The 25,978-nt window shown below is 41.1% G+C and overlaps 2 protein-coding genes across 6 annotated transcripts in view; both read right to left on the bottom strand.

Moving 5' to 3' along the window:
• Positions 1-3,235: 3,235 nt before the first annotated feature.
• On the bottom strand, positions 3,236-6,745 carry LOC114445132 (extracellular calcium-sensing receptor-like). The gene is made up of 11 exons (XM_028420093.1): positions 6,501-6,745; positions 6,178-6,389; positions 6,008-6,099; positions 5,732-5,911; positions 5,457-5,645; positions 4,910-5,368; positions 4,620-4,829; positions 4,413-4,536; positions 4,130-4,323; positions 3,754-4,035; positions 3,236-3,658 (listed from the first exon to the last, which is right to left on the bottom strand). The coding sequence occupies exons 1-11, from the start codon at positions 6,743-6,745 to the stop codon at positions 3,236-3,238; spliced, it is 2,610 nt and encodes an 869-aa protein (XP_028275894.1).
• Positions 6,746-8,065: 1,320 nt separating this feature from the next.
• Positions 8,066-25,978, bottom strand: part of plch1 (phospholipase C, eta 1) — a 46,658-nt gene continuing 28,745 nt past the window's right edge. For 2 of the 5 annotated variants that reach the window (XM_028419667.1, XM_028419668.1), the window contains 16 exons: positions 24,935-25,055; positions 23,061-23,232; positions 21,542-21,652; positions 19,527-19,682; positions 18,713-18,775; positions 16,928-17,022; positions 16,105-16,202; positions 15,851-16,030; positions 15,383-15,490; positions 15,032-15,156; positions 14,793-14,877; positions 14,128-14,274; positions 13,733-13,812; positions 13,522-13,581; positions 12,652-13,039; positions 9,321-11,974 (listed from right to left, as the gene is read on the bottom strand). In XM_028419667.1, coding sequence (XP_028275468.1) covers positions 9,321-11,974; positions 12,652-13,039; positions 13,522-13,581; positions 13,733-13,812; positions 14,128-14,274; positions 14,793-14,877; positions 15,032-15,156; positions 15,383-15,490; positions 15,851-16,030; positions 16,105-16,202; positions 16,928-17,022; positions 18,713-18,775; positions 19,527-19,682; positions 21,542-21,652; positions 23,061-23,232; positions 24,935-25,055 — 4,643 coding nt within the window. Of the gene's footprint in view, positions 11,975-12,651; positions 13,040-13,521; positions 13,582-13,732; positions 13,813-14,127; positions 14,275-14,792; positions 14,878-15,031; positions 15,157-15,382; positions 15,491-15,850; positions 16,031-16,104; positions 16,203-16,927; positions 17,023-18,712; positions 18,776-19,526; positions 19,683-21,541; positions 21,653-23,060; positions 23,233-24,934; positions 25,056-25,978 lie in introns of all 5 variants that reach the window. The other 3 variants (XM_028419665.1, XM_028419666.1, XM_028419669.1) reach the window with 3 other exon arrangements.

Here is a 25,978-nt window from a genome sequence, read left to right as displayed (position 1 = left end):
CCAGTGTTTAATGCAGACAAGATTTTAGGGTGATGGTTTCAGGTGTAGAAGTTCTTTCAGTATTCACATTCCTTCAGCTAGACCAAGAGCTGTTACAACCTTGGCAGAACTTACATACATTCTGAATAACTCTCCTTTTTTACCTCAAACCTTAATTCTTAATGCAAAAAGGGCTTTACATTTACATTTCAGGAAAGAAGGGCAAGGTCATGCAGCTGATTTTCTGCTACAGTACACATAGAAGATTTGTGACCTGATGCTGTTTTCCATCACTGGTAAGACTTTGTAGAAGTCACAGAGACACATTCCTCTCTTTGGATCTGTTGACCAAGTTCATTTCCATCTCACCTGCACTATGGAGCCCTTTGTGGCTTTGCCAAGGCACTACAGAGACATACTGGGCCTGCTGAAGCATATTAATTCCACTGCCCACAATGACAGCCAAGGCTAACAAGTCAGGTCTACCAGTACACCTGGCCATGTTGTATTCTTTGTCACCATCTGCCCTCCTAGCTCAGCTGGTAGCAAGAAACCTGCTACACCTCAGCAGCTTGGTCTAAGTCTTCAATGAGGACAGACATAAATTAGGGGCCTGTGTACTCATATCCACCTACAAATGCTTACTGACCTAACAATGAAGAATTTTGTGCTTGTAGGAGTTTATGCAAACATGTGTCCTGTATGCTGACGCTTGGACCTGCATAAAAACACTGTGTGATTGTTCACAGTAAATAGGCTGGACAGCAAACTGAATTCCGTGGGGATAAGGAAGATGCTGATGAGCCGCAGGTGTGCCATTCATCATCTCCATCATTGTTCATTTCATAAGCAATTATATTCCATTATACACAGGCAGTGTGGTAGCACACAAGGTAAAAGGAGGCTCCGTGTGATTGTGACCTGTGCTTTAAGGTTTTTGCAGATCACAGACAACATTAAACAGATCACATTTTTAAAGAACATCTATAGTCTCCAAGACATGTGCACAAATAGAGCGGTGGGTTCTACACCCTACACTCTATGGGACTACAGCCATATGAAATATAGATTTGTAAAATTTGTGTTGGTGAATGCTGAAACACTGTAACCACACACTGACAGAGAAGTGGAAGAAGCCTCAGCTACTGATACTGAGCTACAAGAGGTATAGTAGAGAATAGTGAATAGTGAAAGGGACATTTTGAGAAATCCAAACAGTTCACGATCATCACAAACAAACTATGCACAGTAGGACATCTTGTTCCGAGAGGCACAAACATAGTGTGAATAGAATGTTGCACTCGATGCCATTGTACAGTGGCTTGCAAAAGTATTCATACCCCTTGAACTTTTCCACATTTTCTCACATTATGACCACAAACATAAATATATTTTGTGGGAATGTTATGTGAAGGGCCAACATAAAGTGGCACCCATTTTTAAAGTAGAAAGAAAATTAAACGTGAGTTCAATTTTTTTTTTTACAAATAAAAAACTGAAAAGTGCAGTGAGTCGATACTTTGTGGAACCCCCTTTTGCGGCAATTACAGCTGCAAGTCTTTTGGGGTATGTCTCTACCAGCTTTGCACATCTACAGATTGAAATCTTTGCCCATTCTTCGTTGCAAAACAATTCAAGCTGAATCAGATTAAATGGAGGACGTTTGTGAATGGCAGTTGTCAGATCTTGCCACATATTCTAGATTGGATTTAGGTCTGGACTTTGACTGGGCCATTCCAACACATTAATATGTTTCATTTAAACCATTACATTGTGGCTTTATGTTTAATGTTGTTTAATGTTCAATGACCATGGCAATGACCATGTCTTGATAGGTTTGCAGTTGTGCCATACTCTTTCCATTTGTGGATGATGGACTGAACAGTGGTTTGAACAGTGTAAAATGTTCAAAGCTTGGGAAATCTTTGTATAGCCTAACCCTGCTTTAATTTTCTCCACAACTTTATCCCTGACCTGTCTGGTGTGTTCCTTGCATTTCATGATGCTGTTTGCTCCCCAATATTCTCTTAACAAACCACAGAGGCTGTCACAGAACAGCTGTATTTGTACTGAGATTAAATTACACACAGGTGGACTCTATGTAATCATTAGGTCAACATTCGATCAGTCAGCAATCCCCAGGCAACTTCTGAAGGCAATTGGATGCACTCAGAGAAAAGGGGGCTGAATACTTTTGCACACTGCACTTTTCGGTTTTCATTTGTAAAAAAAAAAAAAAAAAAATTAACAGATGTTAAACTTTCTTTCCACTTCACAATTGTATGCTACTTTGTGTTGGTCTTTCACATAACATCCCAATCAAATATATTTATTTTTGTGGGAATAATGTGAGAAAACGTGGAAAAGTTCAAGGGGTATGAATACTTTTGCAAGCCACTGTATTTTAGTAGTAGTGGATTACTTTAGCCAGTATTATGAATATGAGATCAGACCTCCATCTGATTTACTGTATGTTGTATACTGTATATGCAGCATCTTGACATTATAAAAAGACTCTTTTTCCCCATCCAGACTTTGAACTACAAGCAGACAAAACACTTAAAAATTGAACCCTTTTGGTGAAAGAATTTGAACATAGGTTTTCTGCATATTTTAACCATTTGAGTGAAAGGGTCAAACGGAGAGATATTGCACAGCTGCAGATACAGTAAGAAATGAAATAGTACAACACTTCCATCTGCTGGTTATTACTTGGTACATGCTGTTGAAGACAAGTAATGACAATTATGTTTTAAAGCCCTGAGCTTAGATTAGTGCAACTGAAGTCTATTTTTATTGTATATTGTTATATACAATATATTTATGGTGTGTTAATGTGAGTATATCTGTCTCCTTAAAAGTGGCAAATGGGACATACTTTAAATCAGCAATTCAACTTTTTTAATCATAAAAAGTAGGGATTTTTTTAAGTAACATAAGAAAGTACAAATACACCTTTATTGTTTACTAATTAATTGAGATAGGTGCATAATGTGAAACAAAAGCGACACAATTTTCTATTCATGTGATTTATCATTTCTTTTTATAATCAAATAATCAAACAAAACAAAAGAAACAATTAACTATATCTGTGAAAAAAATATCAGCATTGCATTACATGTTGGTTATTCTGTATTCAATTGCTACCTATAAAAACCCATATATATGCATGGCACATAAAAATGTAGCTTTTAATTGAAAGGAATTCACATAAAGCTTCAGATTCACATGTGCATGGTTAGGTATGATTTAAAAACTACCTGGCCATCAGATGTTTCTTAGTGTTTTTCTCAGGCCTCAAAAGAATAATGAAGCATTTTGGAGCAAAAATACACAGAAGTAAACCATAGCTAGAGGCCAGGATGGCAAAAATCTCTACAGCAACAACATATTTTCCAGGAGAGCTAACATAAGCAGGAACAAAAGCCACCCAAACAGCACAGAAGATCAGCATGCTGAAGGTGATCAGTTTGGCCTCGTTGAAGTTGTCTGGGAGTTTCCGAGCAAGGAAGGCCAACATGAGGCAGGTGCAGGCCAGCAGGCCGATGTAGCCCAAAACCACAGAGAAGCCTACGGCAGACTCCATGGCACACTCCAAGGTGACCTTTGACCTCTGAAAACCCAGATCATGTTGAGGCACAGGGGGGCTGAGGGACAGCCAGATGGCACAGATAATGACCTGTAATGCAAGTAGATTTTAAAGGTTACTTAATAAATATCTTATGTATAAAAAACAGCATGTTGTATAAAGCTTGATAAATGAATTGAGCATACTTGTATACAGGTGAAGAAGCAGACACTCCCTCTCTGCTGGCTCGGACCAAACCACTTCATCATAGTTTCAGCACCCGGCCGGGCTGAGCGGAAAACAGCCAGAACCACTATAGTTTTTACCAGGAGGCAGGAAATACAGAGAACAAAGCTGATCCCAAAGGCTGCCTGCTGTAACCGACAAGACCAGACTGATGGGCGGCCGATGAACACCAGTGAGCACAGGAAGCAAAGCTTGAGTGACAGCAGAAGCAGGAAGCTCAGCTCTGAGTTGTTGGCTCGCACCTTGAGAAGCCAAAATAATGACAGAGAGAGAGATGTGAATGAAAGAACTCGTGGTTAAGCCTGTTACATTATACTGCATTTTCACCATCATCACCATGGGTGTTTGACGGTAGTGAAGAAAAACCACAAACACTGCTGTTGTCACAGCGGCACCAGACACAGCAGCTGTTGTCAAAGTGATTCCCAGAGTTTCATTGAAGGAGAGGAAGTCCAGCTGGCGAGGGATGCAGGCAGTTCTTTTAGTGTTGGACCAGAACTCAGATGGACACCGATGACAGTGTAGGGAACCTTCAGGAAAACATAAGCAGGGAAAGTATGGAAACACTCGACCAGAACTCAGATGGAAAGGACTCTTGTTCTTCTTCTTCTTTCTTTACCTGTTTTATTATTTATCTCCCCATCAGCACACGGGATGCAGTCAAAACAGCAGACAGGTTCTCCTTTCCTGTTTGCCTTCCGAGTACCTGGGGGACAGCTCTCACTGCACACTGAAACAGGCACCTGAACAGCGACAACATTATCTTCTCAACTGAAAAAGACATTAGTATGTAGATAGCCTTGAGACAATCTTTTGATCTAAGTACCTGATTAGTACCGGTGCTCCACTGAATTGCTGAATCATTAAGATGAAGATCAAAACCATTTACACGACCAATTAAAACAAGTTTGAGTCGCCCCTCAGGCGTGCTCTGCCAGTTGACGAGGTCGTATGTTGCAGGAATGTCGGCTCCTTGGAAGTAAAATATTTCACCCCTAGGCGTGGTGACGCTCACTTTGCTCAAATGCTGCAACAGCTGAAAACACCGGTCATTGAAAAACACTGAAAGCACTCAGCTCACATCACACATTTTAAAAAAAAACCTCTTTGGTTTACCTCTATGGGTTTGATGTCTTTTGGAGAGGAGCAGGTGGAGATGTTGTCTTTGTTAGTGCAAGAGAGAAGACTGTGAAGGGCGTGGGCTGCTGCATAAACTGCAAGGTAGACATTGTATGTCCCCCTTAGCTGAGAGGTGTCAGTAAAGACATGTTGCACTGCTTCCAGAGTCTCTGTCCCACTGCAGGGTGGTGAAGGATCTTTCTGAAGGGTCCCCTGTTCTGACGATGTGTGTCCATAACTGCATCCAAATAGTTCTTCCCAGAATTCTTTTAAGAATTCATCATCCGGACGATCCATAGGGTTCAAATGCCTGAGATAAGTTTCATACCCAGGTATTGTTGAACTTCGAATGGCCACGCCGAGAACACCGCTGGCTACCTCAGAGATGGAAAGATCTTGGAGAAGATCATTACTGGTGCTCCAAGCCTCACTGGCCAGAAACTGTCTGTCAGTAACCTACAGTAAGATAACACAGTGAGATAAAGAAGGCAGGCAACAACAAAAACAGCGGCTATTTTGGTTTTACTAAATAAATGTTGCTCACATTTCTCTTCGCCAGTTCCAGAAACACTTTCTTTACATCTGTGTACCAGCAAAAAATCAGAATAACCCTCGCCGTGGAGGCTTGGATGGTGAGAGCTACACGTTTGGCATCGCTTTCAATAGTTTCTCTGCGGACAGTCTCTATGAATTCTAAACAGACACCTTTCCCCTCAACTTCTTGCTTAAACACCTGAAACATTGAGGTCAAAACAGTGAATATATTTACAAATACATTGTTGTTGTACTGTGGATACATGACAACAATAAAACAAACACCTGTATTGCCAGCTGACCGTAGTCATTGTTTACAAGTATAGCTCCGATCCATGTCCAGTGGAGGCGTATGGCCAGTTGTGCAATTGCTCGAGCTTGGTAAATATCACTGGGGATGGTTCTGAAGAAGTTTGGAAATTTGGACCTGTCACTGAGACAGGGGCATGTAGACAAGTAGCTGATCTGAGGGCAAGACACACAATCGCAGCAGAAAAATACAGTTTTCTTCTTTTCACAAAAAGTGGAATTATCCTCTCTCATTGATGCGATAAAACTCACAACTGGTACAGAAAGAGGCCCCAGGATTCTGGACAGCATTATGGTTGTTGTTGATGCAACATCACCAATGATCAAAGGAACTGGCTGACCACCTGATGACGAGACACATAATAACACTAAAAAAAAAACATTTTCATATGTCACAATTAACATTGTGAATCACATCCAACCTGGGAGAGGAGGTGTTGAGTCCGATACGGTGCAGCGGAGTGCGTCTCCTCCAACCAGTGACAGTGCACCTTGCAGAGCCCAGGGGTATCGACTACAGCTATCAAGTATGTGGTAACCCAGCTTCACTCCTGGCAGCAAGGTGCTGTTACGATTGATTTCCTCCACCGCAAAGGCCATAGCATACATGTATTGTAATGGCTCTATCTCTAAACTGGGACCACAGGCAGAATGAATGAAATCACATGTTAAAGGGTTACCTGAGCAAAGTATGAAAATCACCAATCATTTTGCAATAAATAAACATGTTGCCACATAGTCTTACCCAGTGCAAGGTGTATAATGTGCAAGCTTGGTGAAGTCCTGATCTACAGCTGAAGGTATATAATGCAGATTAAAAAGTCCACCGATAATTACATCTCCATCCTGAAATAGTCTTTTGTTTCCAGGTGTCCCCCACAGGGAACAAACCTTCGTCAGAACCACCTCCAGTTCTGCTGCACTGAGAAGCAGCAGGAAGAGGACGCCTGCAGAGTGCCACCGATCCAGGAACCAAGACAACCACGACATGGGTGCAGCTCTACTGGACATCTAGCACAAATAGAAGGTATCATCAACCTGAGCTGAGACACAACTCTAACTTCTCTAAAAAAGTGCACAAAAATGTACCTTAAAAGAGGTTAAAAGGTCAACACGATGAAAAATCTCTTTAAATACCACATGCCTTAAAGTACCACCGCATCAAAAAGCAAGCATGTTTATCTTAGTTAAATCTATAACAATATCGAAAACAGTGTGCTGGCTAACACGTACCCCCTCCCCTCTCTGCACTGTGAGGTATTGCTGTGGGTTTTATAACCAGCATAAAGTACCTTTTGTGATGAAGTAAAAGTGATGAGCAGCAGACAACAGAAAATTATCCCTCTCTAGAGTGATGATGAAAAAACAAGTGATTAGCAACCAAGACAACATGCATGTGTGCGTGTGTGTGGACATAGGTTCATAGCACGCAGGTCCAGGCCAGGGTCATGAGGGTATTGCACAAAAACACTAAATATTAAATGAATATAGCACTATATATTGATGAAAGTACACTGACCTGAAAGTAATTCCAAGAGTGGGTGTAGAGAATGTCGAATGAGCCCACAGTGTGAGGAAAATGTGACGCTCACAGGTGGCTTGAGCGTCATGCACATTTCATTCTGGGGTCAAGGAGTGATTGATAAGCTAAGGCTGTTTGTTACATGTATTCGGAGTTTTGTGAAAAAAAGTCAACCATCTTTGTGTTGTTTCTTGTTTTTGGTCTATTAAAGGTCAGTGTCTAAGAAACTGCACAACATCAGCCATGGTGCTGACATGATAGAACCCCTAGGGCAGGGTGTCCTTTTATGTGATAAAAGGATAGTAGGATTGTATAAACTGAGATAAGCCACATTATTTATAATAAGCTACAAAGATAACACCAAAATGTCTTCAAAGTGTCTTTTCTCTTAGTGTTCTGTGTGCCACAGCCTATGTTGGAAGCAGGTCAGGGAATTGTATGCTCTGAGCAACAGGTGTGTCATTTGTCATCTCTATTACAGTCATTTTACGAGCAATTACATCCCATTATGTTTATGGTGGCATATGGGGAAAAGGAGGCTGTTTGTGGCTTACAAAGAATTGATTTTTGAGCCTGAGATGAGATTAAATATCTGTCACTTTGTAGTGTTTTGTGTAAAAAAAGGAAATAAACATGCCATTTGTTCAAATCAAATATTTCAGTATTTTATTGCATTGGTAGGAAAATGCTCTCCAACGAGCAACGATACAAAGAAGAAAAGGATGGTGTAACACTGAAACAATAATTTAAAAAAAGACAAAAACTTTTAAGCTCTCCCTCACCCTCTTCTTCCTCAGCTTGGACCTGTGTAGTTTGTTCAGTCCATAAAGTTATACAAAATAAAACAACTAGAACCAACAAGAGATTATTTTTGCAGTCTGTATCAAAGCAATTATAAAAATAAAACCTTTAAACTCCAATTTCTTTGTTTTTCTTTGTTAAATTTGCAATCACATTTTCAAAGTCTACAAGTCATAGAGAGCAACAAGTCCAAGCGCAGACGTTTATGTACTGTATTGCACCCATATAAACAAGCCTATATCCTCTGTTGTATCCAGCTTTTTGTTCTGTGCAAATGTGGTTTTGGGCAATGCAACATCTATTGTATAAACTGGTGCATAGTCATGCTTGACATGTTCACATGTAACATGCACAAACATATAGTTAGAATCGATCATCTCGGATGAAGAATCATGTCAAGAATATTTACACACAACACAAATAAAGAAATACCACTGAAAAGAGAAGGAAGACTTAACATCTGATATTTGAAAAGATGAACCCATCTATCAAAAGTAGTGGTTTGATTATACTACACATTCAAATGATATAAAGAAAGACATTCCCTCTTAAAAGCCAGTCTTTTTTTTTTTTTTGCTTCATAGTCGCAGTGTACGCAGTTTGAACAGTACATCATCACAGAGACAAAGATAACGAGTATCTGTACAATCAGTCTAGGAAGCATTTTGGAGGAACTCGAAGTTGCCAAGAACATTTACACATTAAGCAGAATATAGACAATACACAGCCGACTAGACCATTCACCATTGAATAGTGGACATTTCAAACAGGAACTTCATGCTGTCAGATCCAACCATGGGTTATATGTAATGTTATATTCTAGAGACTATTTTTTATAGCCCAATATTCAGCTGATTTAAAAGAAACATGGAAACAAACAATGGCAAGTATTCACTTCTTTGATCCTCTGGCTTTAGTTGTTTTTCGGCTGCAGGAACTAATGGACTGTTTTGAAACAGCTCCTGCCTTTATGCACATATCAGCTGCTAAAACTGTCCTTGTATTATAAAATAAGTACTTTAACTCAATGAGATTTTAAGTTCAACTAAACTTTTTTATGTTAACGCTGAAGGTAATCAAAGATTGTTTTGTTGTGGGATCCAATGGATCCCAAAAGAGTCAATTAACTGGAGTGTTTTTGTATCCTGCCACACCATCTTGCACCTGCTCTAAGTTCCTGTATTGGAAAAACACCTAACAGTCTTGCCTAATCTTTGATTTCATGTTAGGTTATGGTCAGAGCTACAGTCTAAGAAGAAAGTAGACCTCAGGCTCGGAAGCTGAGTGTGAGGTGTTTGCAGGTGGAAGAGAGTCATCAGTATGGTACCGATCTCCATAATGGTCCCCATTTCCATAAAGTAATGATGTGCAAGCTCCTTCAGGAAGTCCCCGGTCTTCCAGCTGACCAAGATAGCCTGCTATGTAGGAACCAGTAGAGTGTCTGTTAATTGGTGGATTCTGTGTAGCTGGTTTGTTCCTTAATACCACCCCACTAATGCTGGCAGTACTATTGATCATCACACCTTGCCGAGGTCTCAGAGCTTCTTGCTGCCTTTCACGTGCACGACTGTTGATGTGACGAACTCGGCTTTGACTCCGAGAGGACAGACGACGGGTGAGGGGTGGAGGAGAATCATCCACATTTGTGGGAACAACAGGAGCTTTGCTTGTTGTCTGTGGGGGGGATTTTGTCTCCTGATGCAGCTGAGGAGACTGGAGCCGATCTCTGTCACTGTCATCCCCCTCCAGACTGACCAGCTTACGTAGCTGTTCTGTAAGTGGATCACAAGACTGTGATTGGTAAGCTATTCCTCCCATGGCGCTCATCTTCTTTTGCTTCCTCATGTGTGGAGTGATAAAACTGCGACTAATGATGTGGTATTTGCTCTGAAAGTTGCAGGATATATCTTCAGAGGTCAGGTCTCCCAGGGACTTGGATTTGCAGGGGCTGGGGGCTGTGGAGTCTATGGCAGCAGGTTGGGGATGATTTGACACATTTGAAATCATTGAAACTCTGTTTTCAGCCTGTGGCTGGTGATTGGTGTTGACAAAGGAACTGTTGTGGTTCCATGAGCTGTATGATTGTGTTTGAATTTGGCTGTGTGACCGAGTGTTTTGAGAAGGCTCTAGTGAGGGCGAGATGCAGTCATAGTCCAGGTGGCTGTAGACTGCTTCACAGTCTGAAGAGGGGGAATATAGGCCTCTGTCTCTACACATGTTGACAGATACAGCAGATTGACCAGGGAGGCTTTCAGAAGAGGAGAAACCATTCTGGAGGCATCCTCCTTGCTCTCTGTCCATCTGTTGATACCCTCGATGAGACCTGTTTAGGTTCTGGTTTCCATTGTAGCTCCTTTGTTGTGTGAAGGAACCCTTAAAGTCTCTGCTGTGGTTGAGGGACTCAGAACTGCTCTGAGGTATGGGGTAGCTGTTCTGTCGCAGTGGACAAGGATTGGATGGCCTAGAGTTGACGGGACTATGGCAATTTGGAGGCTGTAAGTGGTTGTAGTAGTGTTGATGGTGGTTAGGTAGCTGGTAAGAAGGTTGATTTATTGGGGAATTACACTGTGACAATGACATATGAGGTGAATGTGAGTTGTATTGATGTTGAGGATCACAGAATGTGGAAGGCTGTCTTGAGTAGCAAGGAGTGGACTCATGGTTTTGGTAGATAGCATGCCGTTTGGTTGGACTTGTGAGCCCCTCCCATTCATTGCCACATCTTGGTGAAGTCAGCATTATCTCAAAAGGATCCTCATCTACATTTAGCTCCACTTCTCTGTAGACGTTTCCAAAAGAATCATTGAGAAACGGGAAACTGTCATTGTTTCCAGATGAGTTTATGTACCTTTTAGAAGTATTCCACTCTTTTTCATGGAATGGTGGATCATGCACCTCTTCATACACCCTCTCTGTCTCATCAGTGTTTTCAATTTCACCCCTCTCTCTCTCCATGTTTTGCCGTCTCCCTAAACCCTGAACCATCTTTGTTGGAGACAACCCCAAACTGCCGGAGGGGGCACTCTCTGTGATGTCTGCCTGAACATGGACTGTCTGTTTCTTCAAATTGTACACTGATACAGGCAACAGCACCTCCTCGTCCAGTATAGTGTAGACCTCTTCAAGATCAGCAGTCTCTGGGCTAGACATGAGCGCTGGAACAGGTGGATCTGGTTGGGAAATCTTGCAGGGTGAGCAGATTTCATGACTTACATGATTTGTTTTTTGAACTGCCTTGTAGGGACTTATGGAAGGTTTCTTAGTAGGTGATGTTATTTTCAGAGGAGTCCTTAGTTCCTCTTGTGTTCTAGGGGTGGTAGGTCTAAAATTTGAGTAACGGGAAGGGGTGACATTATGAGTTGTGAAATTGCTTTGGTCTGCAGTACATTCAAACTGACCAATCAGAGCAGAAATGGAGCCACATGTGTCCTGCTCATTGCCTAAGGACACAGCGTCAATGAGTCTGGAGATGGTGCTGTCATGCATGGAGTTGGGGCTTTTCAGGTCACAGTCCATGCTAACAGGGGACAGAGGGGCTGCAGAGGAAGAGGAGGAGGAGGAGACAGACGGTGCAACTGTGAATGTTGTGCTATTCGATGCAGTTTCTGGTTTATCTGATCTTGATTGGCTATTCACTGACGGTGAGACAAAACCATTTTTCTGCGTGTCTGCGGAGGTGATCTTTGAGGTGTTGACTTGTGGTTGGAAGTTGGCATAGTCTTCATCCTTTGTTACCTCTCCACCGCCGATAACCAAATAAGAAGCCTCCTCTGAGTGGTCCAATTCTTTATTTTTGTATGTCTTAGAAGGGGGAGAGAACTTTGATTCGTTGGACAAAGATGATTCGATGAGAATATCCACAGAGGAAGACCTGGGTCTGTCGAAGGGGCAAGGTCCTGTGGACACAGATAATTGAACAAAAAAAAATTAATAACAAGTTTACTATATTTGATGTAGAACACCAAGGCAACCAACAGTTAAACAACAATTAACGGTCCAGCCAATACAAGGCAATAGCAATACACAGACAGATGGATCACCAAATACAACTGTGAAAGGGAAGCTGGAAAATGGGGTTTAAAAAATAAAATAATAAAAGGTAGAATCCATGTTGCAAATATCAGATAAGGGAAAAGATGGTCAAATGGGATCAAACGACACAGCAATATATTTTTCAGACGACTTCGGAACAAAATACACTGGGTGGACGCAATACTGGTATGTTTTTGAACGATGCAACCTTCAGACAATATTTTAGATTACCTGCAGGAATATCCTAGTCAGTTCTCTACTATAGAGAAACACAACAAATGAAGATGGGACAGAAAAGGCACGTTAAGGTATCATGGAGAGAAGGCTGTAGTCTGTCAGTTCACAAACGTTACTGTACATGTGCAGGAAGTAAAGCAAGACAAAGAAATCAGAACAAATCTTACATTCATTATTGTACAAAGCAATAACACAAAATGTAGTATTTTAGTCAAATAATGACTAAAGTACTACATTATATCTAATGATTATTTAATTTGAATACATATAGTTTCTTCCTTTGACTCGGATGAGAAACACCTACCAGTGATAGTGTCTGCACCCATATCATGCTGCTCCTTATCTGGAGAGCAGAGAGACAGCTGGCCCTGCAGAAGCCTGTCTAAGGGCATGGAGATAGGTCTGTGGATAAGTGGCGCACGTGGCTGGAGACGCTTCTCCACCCCTCCTTCCCTCCCTGACACACCCTCTCCTCCTGCTGCTGCACCTGGGCTGTTCTTATGGTCGGATATTGAAGCCACCGACTCGGACAGCGCCATCTTTGTCTTTTTCCGCCCCTTTGCAGGAGCACTGGCTGTTCGTCGCAGCAGATGATCGCTGAGGGAGCGTTTCCGAAGACCACCGGAGTGGGTATCAACAGAGGACTTGGAAGAGCGGCTAAACAAACCCCGGATGCCTCGCAGCTGATGGCCCTGAATACAGGAAAATGTATACAATGCAGGGCATAAGCAAAGAAGAGAGGAATGCTCCACATACATGTAGTGAACACACATTACCGTTTGAAGTGTTAATTTCCATGAAAATGATGAACAGACACATCATGTAATGAACATGATTTGCAGCAAATGTATCAACTGCATGCTTTTATATACATTTGCCTGTAGATGGCACCCTTACTCCTCAAGTTACCACAGGGAACACACTGCACAAAGCTGCTGTTTGGTTCTGCATGCATGCTTACAGTGTAAATTATCAGAGACTACAATAGTTGGGGGAAAAATAATAATAATATTAAAATAAAAATAAATAAAATAAAAACCATTCCTGTTTGCAAACAGTATGACGGTTTAATGTCACACACAAACAAGTCATTGGAGATACTATGGCTGAACACAAACATCATGCAATGCTTTTTCATGCAGCACCACACCATGCCTATAGTGCTTCTGTATACCTTATGAGATCCTAGAAAGTGCATTATGGTAAAGCTGGGGTTCAGGACTAGAGGGCTCCACTAGAAAGAGATTGAAGGAGCACAGCTTCAATAGTTTTGTGTGTTGAGAGAAACATGTTTTTTTCTCTTTACCTCCAAAATATAATCTCAGGTGATAAAAGAGCCTAACAGCCTGATGCTCTAGTAAACACTAGGGCGATAGAGCACCTACCTTCCCATAGACATCATGCACTGACACATGCACAAAGATAGAAGCCTCTGTCAGCCCCTCCAAGTAAACATGTCTGTAACCTGTTGTTAGAGATGAAAGGAAAAAACGCATGAGATAAATAGTGGGCTGGCAATTGTGTAGCAGCTGCCTCAGGAGAGGGCATCCGGAGTCCAGGGACAACTATGATGGATGTAGATAAGCCAGAGGTTATTTACCATACAAATCAATCAAGTCATGGTTCACTAAACACAAGATAATGTCGCCGAAAGACACAGCACTGCCAAGGCCTTAAGGAAATAATGTGTTTGAGAGTCTATTTGTGTTGTACTGAAATAATTCAATCAGGCATTTGCTTTTTCAGAGAAAAGCTTAAAACATATGAATCGTGCACCAACCAGGCATCATGCTGCTGAAGGCAACAGTTCGTTGACCAATAAAGTCCCGTCCAATCGGGTCATGGTCCCAGACAAGGAAACGCACCAGTGCCACCTCTGCCATGTGAAGTGTAAAGGACAGAGTCTCTTCCCATACAGGGTTAAAACCTGCAGAAAAAAACACACATATCCTCATGATTAGTATCTATGTCTCAAGTACACCCTGCAGACTTTCCCAAAAAAACAGGAAAGGTGGAGTGGTGATGTGTCAAATGATGAATTTCAGGGATCAATGATCGGTGCACTAATCTCATAATACTGTTGAGCTCCCAGGGCTCTATAACCTTTCCAAGAGGAGGCCTTCCCCCTCCCCCCGCTGAGCGCCCTCATCTGTGGAGATGAGTTAGGGGTGACACCAGCAGATCACTCCGTTCTGCTTCCTTTGTGCTGCTAATTAATTAATCTGACTTTTGATCCCGGCAGTGCTCCACAGCAGCTATGGGTAAAATGCAGCACCTGTGGCTACGGCATTGTTTCATCTCTGCTCTGTTTATTTTTAGGAATTATGCCCAGGATCAGAGGGCTGAGAAGACCCCTAGTTTTTCTTAGTGTATTCATATATACAGCATGTGTTCCTTTTACGGATAACAGAAAGTAAATTGATTGATGATGATTTTGTGTCTAACCATTGTCATCAACAACTCGCGTCTGTTCCTTGCAGCAGTCAACTGGCAAACCGATGATCTCCACTTCAACAAAGGGATCAATAATCTGACAGAGAGAGAGGACAAATTATTTTCAATTTTATAGCATTTATGTTAAGAGCATAACATGTCTGAGCAGTCGACTATAGGAAGTGAGTGTGAGAAAGGGAGATAGAGAGGGAAAGAGCGACAGATGGAGAATGTTTTCTGGTGTGTTTTACCTCTCCGCGGTCCCCCAGCATGGAGTCTGGCGGTTTGGGCAACTGCTGTCCACTAATGATCTTGAGAATGAGCTGCTTCTTGGGATAAGCTGGAAGTGGGTCATCACTGAATGGGTTGAAGGAGCCTGGAGGGAATAAAAGACAGGAAAGCAACAACTTTGATTAATGTTGTCAGTCAATCCTAATATCCACACCCTGTCTCAGTACACTGTTTACATGCAGGACAGGTTTTCTATTTTTTCCCATAAGCAAGGCTGTTAAAAACATGCATCATCTTTACTGTGCAGAATAAAAAATATTTGCATATCCATGTTTTTATATGTTCATTTATAAACATGTTTATTGCTCTACCTTTACACATTGGAGGAGGCTTCAGGACATAGCCACTGCCTCCATTAACCATGAACTTGGCTCTGTTTAGCTGCATCATCCTCCCCTCTGTCTGGTAGTTGAGGGCCACTGAAAATAATACATATGACATATTTAACCTTTGACAATAATTAACAATAGTTCTAATATGACTGCTGCATTAACACAAATAAAATGGGACAGACGCATAAACATCATTCATCTCTTATTCATTCAAACGGACATGATTACATACACACATACATATAACCAGCACAGCTGTTCACACTCATTAGCCTCTGCACACATGACCACTAGCAAATTACACGTTGAAATGTGTCATGTAAAGGCCATGGATGAGTCCGTTTGTTTGAGTGCGTGTGTGATGTATGCACTGTCAATGAATGTGCATTGACAGGTATGTAGGCTGAACAGAAGGCGCCTGGTGGAGCGACGGACGGCAGTTCTTACCCAGCTGACAACCCACGTTCCAGTAGAACTGAGGGTTGAAATTAGAAGAGTCAATGCGATAGGCTGAGGGATAAATCCGTGATAGCTGCCTCTGATTAAAACCTAGGAACTGTTCGGCTCTGTGATTGACCAGAGATTGTGCTCTGGCCTCGCTGAATGACAGAACATCACCTGGAGTACCTGAATAAAAACACGAGTTATAAAAGACTTAAGGTAAAGTGTGCTTGGGTGTGCGAGCTTAGGTATTTTTTTACCTTCATTCAGACACTCCTGTGAGGCAACAGAGTTAGTGAACACCACCAGGTTTGACAAGTCTCTGCTCAGTTTCATTGTCTTCCTCTTCCTTCCACCCCTAAAACAATTGCAGAACCGGACAGAGGAGAGAAAGGGAGGTCACATAAAGATATATGAGACTGTACAAATAAAGTAACAAAACCTGCACACACTCATCTTTAAATTAAAGCATTTACTGATAGAAAACATATTAGGATAGAGAGGACTGTCCATCAGAGGCAGCTTGCAAACAGCAGGAAAGAGCATCAAAGGCAAAAAGCTTAATAGGGACCAGAGCACATGCAGTGCAGCACATACACACACACACACACACACACACAATAATACACACATACACCTACACAGCCATGCACACACGGAGTCATACAGTCAGTCACATAGCCACTCAAGACACATGCTTGCAGGAATCTGTGTGACAGTCCTGAAGACATGCGTACATGAATATGCAACAGTGGGGGAACAAAGAGAGACAAAAGCCTTATAGGCAGATAGTAACTCAGGGAGAAAAAAAAACAATGCTGAATTTCCATACTTCCTTCCCAGTGTTCACTCACACAGAAAGAGCAGTTTGAGAGTGAACACAGGAATGCAAGAAAAACAAAGAATGATGTTTTCCCATTTCTCAGCTTGATAAGAGAAGGAAATGTTTCCTTTTCAATCATGATTGTTTTTTTTAGAAGCTTTAGCCGATGACCTGGATATTTTTGTAATGTTAACAGCAGCCATAAAACCCTACAGTTGTCAGGGATTGTCAGTGTTGTGGTGGAACGGTTCAAAGGTCACCTGTTGAACTGTCCTCCAGCCTCCCTCCCAGACTTTTCCTGACCGTCCTCCTCTTTGTCGACGCTTTGGCACGTCAGTCTGGATTTGGAATGCCTCTGGACAGTCGACACATGCAGGAATATGTAAACAAACAAACAAGTCACACGACGGTGGCTTGCTAACAGAAAAGCACAAATGACTTGCATTCTTGCCTTTAGCTGAAATACAGATAGATGGGTTAAATATGCAGCATACATGATACCGCCTACACATTCGCAGTACAAGAGTTCTTCAGTGGCCAGAGGTTGTTGCTGGTGTTTCATAGAGGGTGCTGTATGATTCATAGACCGTGTTGTTACCGTAGTAGCGTTGTGCATGTGTGCATGGTAGTGGGTGTTGTAGGTATAGAGTACATGCATGTAACTATCACAAAATATATTTTGTTTATAGGAAGAGAAGCAACATATCTATTAGAGCTAAAGTGGAGATGAGAGGAGATGAGGGTTGCGGTAATTACAGGGTTTAGGCTGCTTGCCAACAGATTACATGCACCCATGCATGCACACATATATCCACACACGTGGGAGGCTGCTGTAATATGCAAAGAGGCATAAAAGAATGAAGAGGAGATGTGTGTGTGTGTGGGGGGGGGGGGGTGATGAGGAAATGGATGTGCAGTCTAAGTTTGTAAAAACATCCACATAGCTGTACAACAATAACACTAAAATCTGTATTCAATGAATGATAAACTTGATGGATGCCGAGTTCATTTCATGCATCAATACCAGAAGATAACACCATGTTTTTTAGTTATTTAGCTATTTTTAGTGATACACATTTTCTGTGTATCACTAAAATGTTTCTATTTGATGAGACCAGCAATCATTCTTTCTGTTTCACTTAAAGATTTTCAATTAGACAAATATCACACCATCACACACAAAACAGATATGATATGATATATATGTGATGAAACATATAACCAAGCAGTGTTTCCAAGAACACTCTGACTTATGGCCATTTTCCATTCTATTTTGTGTGAATTGATTTGACACTGTGAGGTTTATTATAAAACCTGGAATCAAGCTTGCACCTATTAGGCCCTCTTATTGTCATGTTTAACTGGACTGCATAAAAACAACTTGTGGTTGTATTGTTGGGTGTTGGGCTGATTGATGTTAAGTCTGATCACCTGAGGCCAGCATCTCAGCCATTTGACTCGGGCTTGCCGCATTTTTGCATTTATTGATGATGGTAATATCTGCAGTAAAGTTTGATGTTGACCAACCAGTATACTATAGGCTGATCACATGACACAGTTTAAATAAAAGGCCCTTAATTGATAAGCAGTAATACAAAAAGAGATGTAAAAAAAAAAAAAAGAGAAAAATATATACATGTATGTGTATATATAGTCTGGAGAAATGATTGGAGAGACACATACATAGAAACAAATAAGTAATCAATCAAATGAATAAGTAAAAATAAAAAAATGTGTGGGATAACTAATAGAGCAAATTAAAGCAAGTTTATTACACTTTTTATAAATGAAAAATATAAGTATAGGCTTATTAATGTATTTCTTTATTTTGATTTTGGCCTCCATATTTTTGGTATGTCACAGATTGAAAAGGCTTTCATTTAAATAAAACAGTTGAATAAGGGTAAAAAAAAATGACATATGAAATTGCCAGTTTTGTTTTTATGCTAGCCAAGCTGTAGCTGAACTAATTCGAAGTTGTCCCACAAATAGATCAAGAATCTCATCCAAGAAAAAGGAGCCTCCTCTTTCCCCTCGCTTCTTACCTTCTGTTTGAGCGTCGTGATGAAGGATCTGCTTTGGGATTTCTTCAGAACCCCTTTAGAGCTCTAGAGAAAAGGAGAACACATTCACATTCATGTATGCTTGTTGACATTCATGTGTGGGGATCATTTGGCGTGAATCTAATAACTACCACATTATCACCCAGTGAGTCACTTAAACCCTTAAAGCTTAGGAGCTGGAGGGGCTGCACCAGATATCAGCCAATAAAGCATAGCACAGCTGAAGAGGAGAGTGGGTGTGTAATAAAAAGACAAACAGCAAAAAAGACAAAATTACAGTAAGGAGCAACACACAAAAAAAAGAAGAAGAAAAAAAAAAGCTTTTGAGACAGAATGAGGTGAAGGGGATCACCAACAAAGCACAAGTAGAATAAAGAGAACAGGAAAGCCCATTGCACAACACCCACTACATTAAAGTAGCTGTCAGGAAACTGAAGCCTCTAAAAATAGAGCAAGAGGCAAGCCGGGAAATTAAATATTAAGTAACACTGCAGACATTTAGTTTCTCATCACTCTCAGTCTGTTTTGACACGCTGTGGATGAAACATCACCCGATGCAGGTGGAGAGGTAGCACCATCCCTTCAGAGTGGCCTGAAGGGGTGCTGTTTGTCTCTGAGGTTTCAGTGGGTGTGTTTGACCTGAGTGAGTGGTGCAGGCTACTTTTATCCCCCCCGTCTCCATCCGTGACTAATACCATGGCCTAGTTTTATCCCTCTCTTCCAGCTTTCTTTTCATTTCTTGGCAAAGCCTTACTCTGCTTTATAGGCAGCCCCGCACATTGCCCCCAGACTGTACCTGCCGCAGGTTCTTCTGGAGGCCCTGGTGAGTGGCTCTGAGCAGAGCTCTGATGCTGAAGCTGTCAGTGTCCTCCTTGTCTCCGATCCGAGACTCCTTCAAAAGGGAGTCCAGTTTCTTTCTGATATGAGACTCCACCTGGTGGTGGCCATTGCCCTGGGCAAAACAAGAGTGGAAAGGTGGGTGAAGAGTAATACTATTTTAAAGAAAAAGGAAGTAAACTTGCAGTCCCAGAGCTTATCACAAATTAGCTATTTGACATGGGGCTGTACCAGCTGCATGGAGTATTTTCTACAGTGGATGGCAGTCAACATGCCTGCAGTTTGGAGAAGCTGAAAGAACTGACAGAAAAGCCAAGAAATGACCTGCCAGCTATTAATGTAGGCTTCTTTTGCCCCTATAGAAAAAAATAAATTGGAACAGGATATATTTAGCAGGATATCACCATTTACTTTGTCTTTCTCTACAGGGAAATGAAGCAAATTTATCACACTCTCAAACAGAGAGACACCAGACTCCAATAAAATAATAAAACTTGGACAGATCACAGACGTTGCTGCTCTGGGTTGTTGGTGCTGTTAAAGCCTAACCAATGTAATAGACCAGTATATTCTACAAGACAAAATGACTGCTTTTGATTAGAGTTTAGTGGCCATGAGTGTGACTGGTCGTTTGTGTCTCTATGTTGGATACTGGCGGCCTGTCCAGGGTGTACCCGAACCCTTTGCCAGTTGACAGCTGAGCTCCCCCTGCGACCCTGTAGTAACGGGCAAAGTGGGTTACAAAAATGGACAGAACAAAATGTATACTTCAGCTGAGGCCGGCCCCATAGACCTCCACTTTCAAATGACCAACTTTAACTGCAGAAAAATACAGGTTTACAGCCTGGAAAATATGGCATTTTGAGTGACAGCTCAATTGCAAGCTGCATGTGCTCATACTGAAAACATGAAGTGGTTTATAAATATAAACAGTGAAAGCAATCAACAGTAAACATCTCAATGCGTTCTATGGACCTATACAGCAACACATTACAAAAGTTATATCCAACTATTAGTGAAAGTAGTGGCGACTGCTGTGAAAGCATGCTGGCTTAATGAGCTCAGTACAAAAGCACCCATCAGTGGAAACCTGCCACCACCCCTTTTGAAATGGCAATGATCATCCAAAGTGGCATCTGCAGCCTCGTGCCTCCAGCTAAATGTGGAAGAATGATGCCATATTCGGTTACACAACAAAACCATCTGGAATATAACACAAGTGTTTTCCTGTACTTGTTGTGATAAGGAGAACCCTGGCACTACTCTATCAACAAATAAATGGTGATGATTAAGCATGATGATAAAAATAAGACCTACAAAGTTAAGGCAAGCTCAATCTTTTTTTTGTTTTTGTTTTAACTGAAAGTCTGAACCTGCATGACTAAGCTTTGAATATTCACACATAGCACATTATGATGGTCATTAAAACTTTACAAACATACACAATACAACCAAAGTCATTACGCTGAGCACAACAATGTCATTAAGAACCCATTATCTATCTTCAGCATGTGGTCCCTGTGCAGGGGCGGGGGAGGTTCAATCTTTTTTTTTTAATTCTGAAAACATATTTTTTGAATGAACTGATAATAAGTAAATCTAACTATTTTCAATTCTTAATAGCATTTTCACTTAAATATACATGCTTTATCAATGAGATAGAGTTCTCATTTAATGCAGATGAATGACTGCATTCACACAGAAAAATTGTATTATGCTGTATAAGTGGAGTGAAAGCTCAAGAGAAGGTGCACACCTCTGTGACAGGTGAATAATTGACATGTTAGAGCTGCTTAGCAATAAGCAGAGCTGGTTATGCTGTCAATAATTAACTGTCCTTACTTATCAATAATGAACATATTAACTTTTAGATATGTAAAACTTGTGTGTGTTAACTAAGGAATTAAGGAAGAAGGAAGAATAAATTCCAGTAATGATAAAAGTTTGTGTGCACATTTCGTTCCTCTTTCTCACATTGCTACTGCTCTTGAGCTTGAAGTCATCTTCAATTTCATCAGCACTGTCATCATCAGACACCTCTCCTTCCTCAGCATCTGCAGATAGATAGGCAGGCAGGCGCTTCCCCTGGGTGGATGGAGAGAAGACAGACAAAGAAATGTAAGGAGACGGACTAACATAATCTGACCCGTGCATATAAATGCGGCTCTTTCTCATCCCTTTTATGTACATCAACGCCCACACAGGTTGCACCTCTTATAAACAATCCAAGAATAATCAGTATGTTTGGCTCAGATCATTGCAGTAACCTTCTTTACTGGGATTTACTGACAGGTGAAAGCTTCCATTATATAAGCGCACAACGGGGTACAACGTGTGTTCACACAAACATACAAAATGTTCAAGCAGGTTGTGTGGATTCTTTGAGTACCTCTCTGAGCTGCTCTTTCAGAGAGTGGAAGCCCATTATTGAACCACTCTGAAGGTGTGAGTAGGAGTCAAGATTTTCTAAAGCTTCCTCTTCTACCAAAATCAATGGCAGACTCTAAAGATCCTGCAAGTCACGCTGACATCACCTTCCTCACTTCAACCACTGTCACAAGTCGTCTACTGCCCTTCCATCTGTCTGTGACTGTCAAAAAGAGACAGAAGGAAGGGGAATTTCTCTCTATTGTCTGGTCACTTTTCTGGCCTGCAGCTCCACCGGGGTATGAAGAGAGGTGAAAGGCTCTCAAACGAGGGCAGAGAGGGGGAGCAAAGAGATGGGGGAGTAAAGGGCCCTTTATAGAAAATCAATAATGCTCTTTCACTTTTCAGGAAGGACAAAGCCAGGGCTTCTTTTCCCGTGGAACAATGTAGACTTTTCCTCACATTACAGGTCAACTCAATTTTATCTGTGTAATAATAAAAAAAAAACTCTGCCTGTCTGGGCTTCTTTGTATGAACAACTCCTACCAGACTGGAGGATAAGAATCTCAGTTCTGAAGCTGTCAAAGTGAAAAGTGTTATTTCTTTTTAAAAAAAACATGTCAGGATGTCTTTCTATTGGAGGAAAATCACATCAGAGTTTCACAGATCATCTTGCTGAGCACCTGAACTGCCTTTAAGGAGCAGGAAGTGCTACAAACTGATAAGATCATGAGGGCAGAAAGACTTTCAGATGCATGTCTCCAGTGATAAGAAAACATGTGATAGAATGCACTGTCGCTATAAGCACCTGTGTTTGTGCTTACGGGGACAACACTGTTATGAACCAAAACCAAAACTCTGTCTCTCAGTTATCACTAGCATCTCTTCTAATTTCCTGTCTATGATTAATAAATTGACCTAGTTTTCTCCTCTTCCTTCTCTTCATCTGTTTTTGGAGAATAATTTGCAGCCTCTGTGCCTTTCCCTCACTTCACATAAAGTATGGACAGACCTTATTTCTGCATTGCAGTGAAGGAAATAGGGAGGGGTGATGCAGATGCATCAATTTGCAAGTACACAGCAAGTTATCTGTTCATTTCAATTCAAGTCATTGATTGATCCTTACTTTAATGAGGATCTTGCCAAGCAGGCTCTGAGGACTGGGTAATGTTTTGGACTCTCTGGTCAGCGCATCTCCTACGTCCAGTTTGTCTGCGAAGACTTCTCGCAGGTACTGAGCAATCTTCTTCTGCTGCTGGATGCTACAATGGTTCTCCACAGAGAGGATCACTGGGTACCTAAAGCACAGGATAAATATCATGCTTGAGTTTCTATACATTCACAGAAATACAGAAATACACACACACTCAGGTGCGGTGTGAGTTTCTGTGTTTTCATTTAGAAAAGGTGAAATGACTTGTGGCCGCAGCGCAGCTCAAATGTCAGCTTTGTCAGTCTGACAGCTCTCCCTGAGGGGCACTCACTCGCACCTCTGATCGTCAAAACACAGACACACACACACCTACCACACACACAGAGAGAGACACACACACACACAAGTACAATGCCAAAGTGAAAGAGAGAAAATTACAGCCTTTTCCTTTCAACACACCAACATCAAGGAGCTCCTCTCAGGTGAAACACTGATATGGCTCAATGACTTGTGTAATGCATGTGTGTGTGTGCGCACGCGTGCAAAGACTGGCTCCATTTCAATATAGCCCAGGGGCCATTAATCATATTAACAGGTGGCACTGATGATAAAATATTAGCTGAATGTAAAAGGTGAGAAGAGAAACAGGGGAGACAGGAGAGGCAGAGAGAGAGAGAGGGAGAGAGAGAGAGGGAGAGAGAGAGATAAAGCACAGAGCGTTGTTTATTAATCTCCCTAGCATTGTTACAGGTGACTAATTAATAAGGTATGAGTTAATGAGAATATGCAAGTACTTCCTAATTAGCAAGCATGGGTATTTTTTTTTCTGTGGAGTACGTTTCTATTGATGGTCTGTAAATTGTGACTTACGAAGCATTTGCTTATTTATTTTATGTAGTGATAGTTCTGATATATAAGAAACTGAGGGGAGAAGAAGTTTGTGTAAAGGAAAAAAGACTTAAGTGCCAGTAAAGCTCAATAAATTATAATAAATTATTATATAGTGTTATTAATCTTCATTTTATCTAACTAAACTTTGGGTATAATAATAATAATAATAAACCTGCAACTAGAAATTGACTTTAAGATTAGACTAGAGTGCAGCATGAATCCGGTTTTTTCCCAATAAGCTGCCAAATATAACCATTTTTGAATAAGGCACATGGTTTCATAACAAATGCACTTCTATCATATAAATCTGCAAGAGAAGTCAGAGTGAGCCAACATGGCAGCAGGAAGCAGCATCACTCAGCTCTTTGTTTGGGTACTGTTGGACCCAACAGAGACAAAACAGTGGCTCCTTAGGGAGCCAGAGGAAACACTGCTTAGCAGATGGCTCAGTAATAGGTGCTAATTACTGCCAGGAATCACAGCACTCTTTGGAAAAACACAAACCTAACTGTGTGATTTTATTGTTAAATCTCATGGGGTAAAGTTGCATGAAATTCATCGATATTTCATTATAACAGTGTGAGGAGTGGTAGTTTGAGATGAGATTGTTGAAGGAAAATAAACAGTAGCTTTTTCTGTTACAGTGGAGGAGCCTTATATGAGTGGGTTGATGCTTTTATATTTCATCTCACAGTGGGCCATAAAGCAACACAATTAAGCAGAAGAGCACAATATACAACAATGTGAGTGCACTGTCTGTTGTGCTGATTTTCCTGAAGCAGAGGATTTCATTTGCTTCACAAAAATGATGATTGAGTCAGAGATTATAAGAAGTTTCTATTTGGTATTCAAAGCTGTTTTACCTCACAACAATACCTATGGAATAATAAGATTAGTCTCCATAAAGCACACACACACACAAACACACACACACACTATATGTAGCCTTGACTCACTGGTTATTTATGAAGGCATATTTATTGATGGTCTCTAAGACAGACTTGAATGGTATCTTGGAGGTCAGAGTGTAGCCGTGCTGGACCATCGGCTCTCCATCGGGACCATCCCAACAGTCCACTGCAGGAAGAAAAACAGAACAAATAATTGATGAATATGGAACAAATTTCTCTCTGTGCCGTGGCCCTGGCTTTAGTTAGTTGTCTGTCTTATTAGCTTTATGTTAATAAAGCTTGTCTTTGGTTAAGTTTATTTTTGGTAGTCCGTGTTTGGGTCCTCTTTAATACTAAATTTTAACTGTCTCTCACTCTCTCTCTTGCTCTCTCCTTGTCCTGTTGTCCTCTGTTATTTCACCTTATCAGTACACAGGTGTTCATTCTGGGCTACAACATACTGACTGTTCTGCAGTGTGATGTGGGCATGTGTGTCTGCCTTAAAATGTACAGAACAAAGCTGGTATGAGGTTTCTCTTGGTCTTCCTTTCCTGAGGATGTCCTCATGGGAGCCTGTTTGATCATAGCATTTACTAGTTTTCAGGACTGCACTTGAGGATTCATTCAAAGTTCTTCATATTTTCCAGGCTATCTGACCCTCATGTTAAAGAAATGGGACTAGTGTACCAACCCTACATCTGCAGAACAAAACTGATGATGTCTAACACATTAAAAAGGCAAGAACAGATTGTGATTGCACACATGTTCATTTAAAACCATGTGACTATCTCATGTAGCTGAGAGAATGCCAGGAGTCTCCAAAGCAAAAGGTGGCTACTCAGAAGAATCTAAAATATATCCTTTTTTGTGGTGACTACATAACTTCATCTATCTATTCCTTTACAGTTCTAAAGTCTCTGTATTAATACACAATGTAGACAAACAATGAAGCCATCAGAATAAAGCCATTTGGAGCACAAGAGTGATCAGATTGAAAATGAAAAGAAATGAAAAAGTGAAACCACAGCAGAGCATTGGTTAGTCATCAGAAAGGTGTGAATGATAGCACTGTTCCATTCAAGTGTCACAATGAGTCGCCACACTAAAAAA

This window comes from Parambassis ranga, chromosome 13 (assembly GCF_900634625.1).
Source record: "Parambassis ranga chromosome 13, fParRan2.1, whole genome shotgun sequence".
NCBI classification, from domain to species: Eukaryota; Metazoa; Chordata; class Actinopteri; family Ambassidae; genus Parambassis; species Parambassis ranga.
This window is presented reverse-complemented; position numbering and strand designations above follow the sequence as displayed.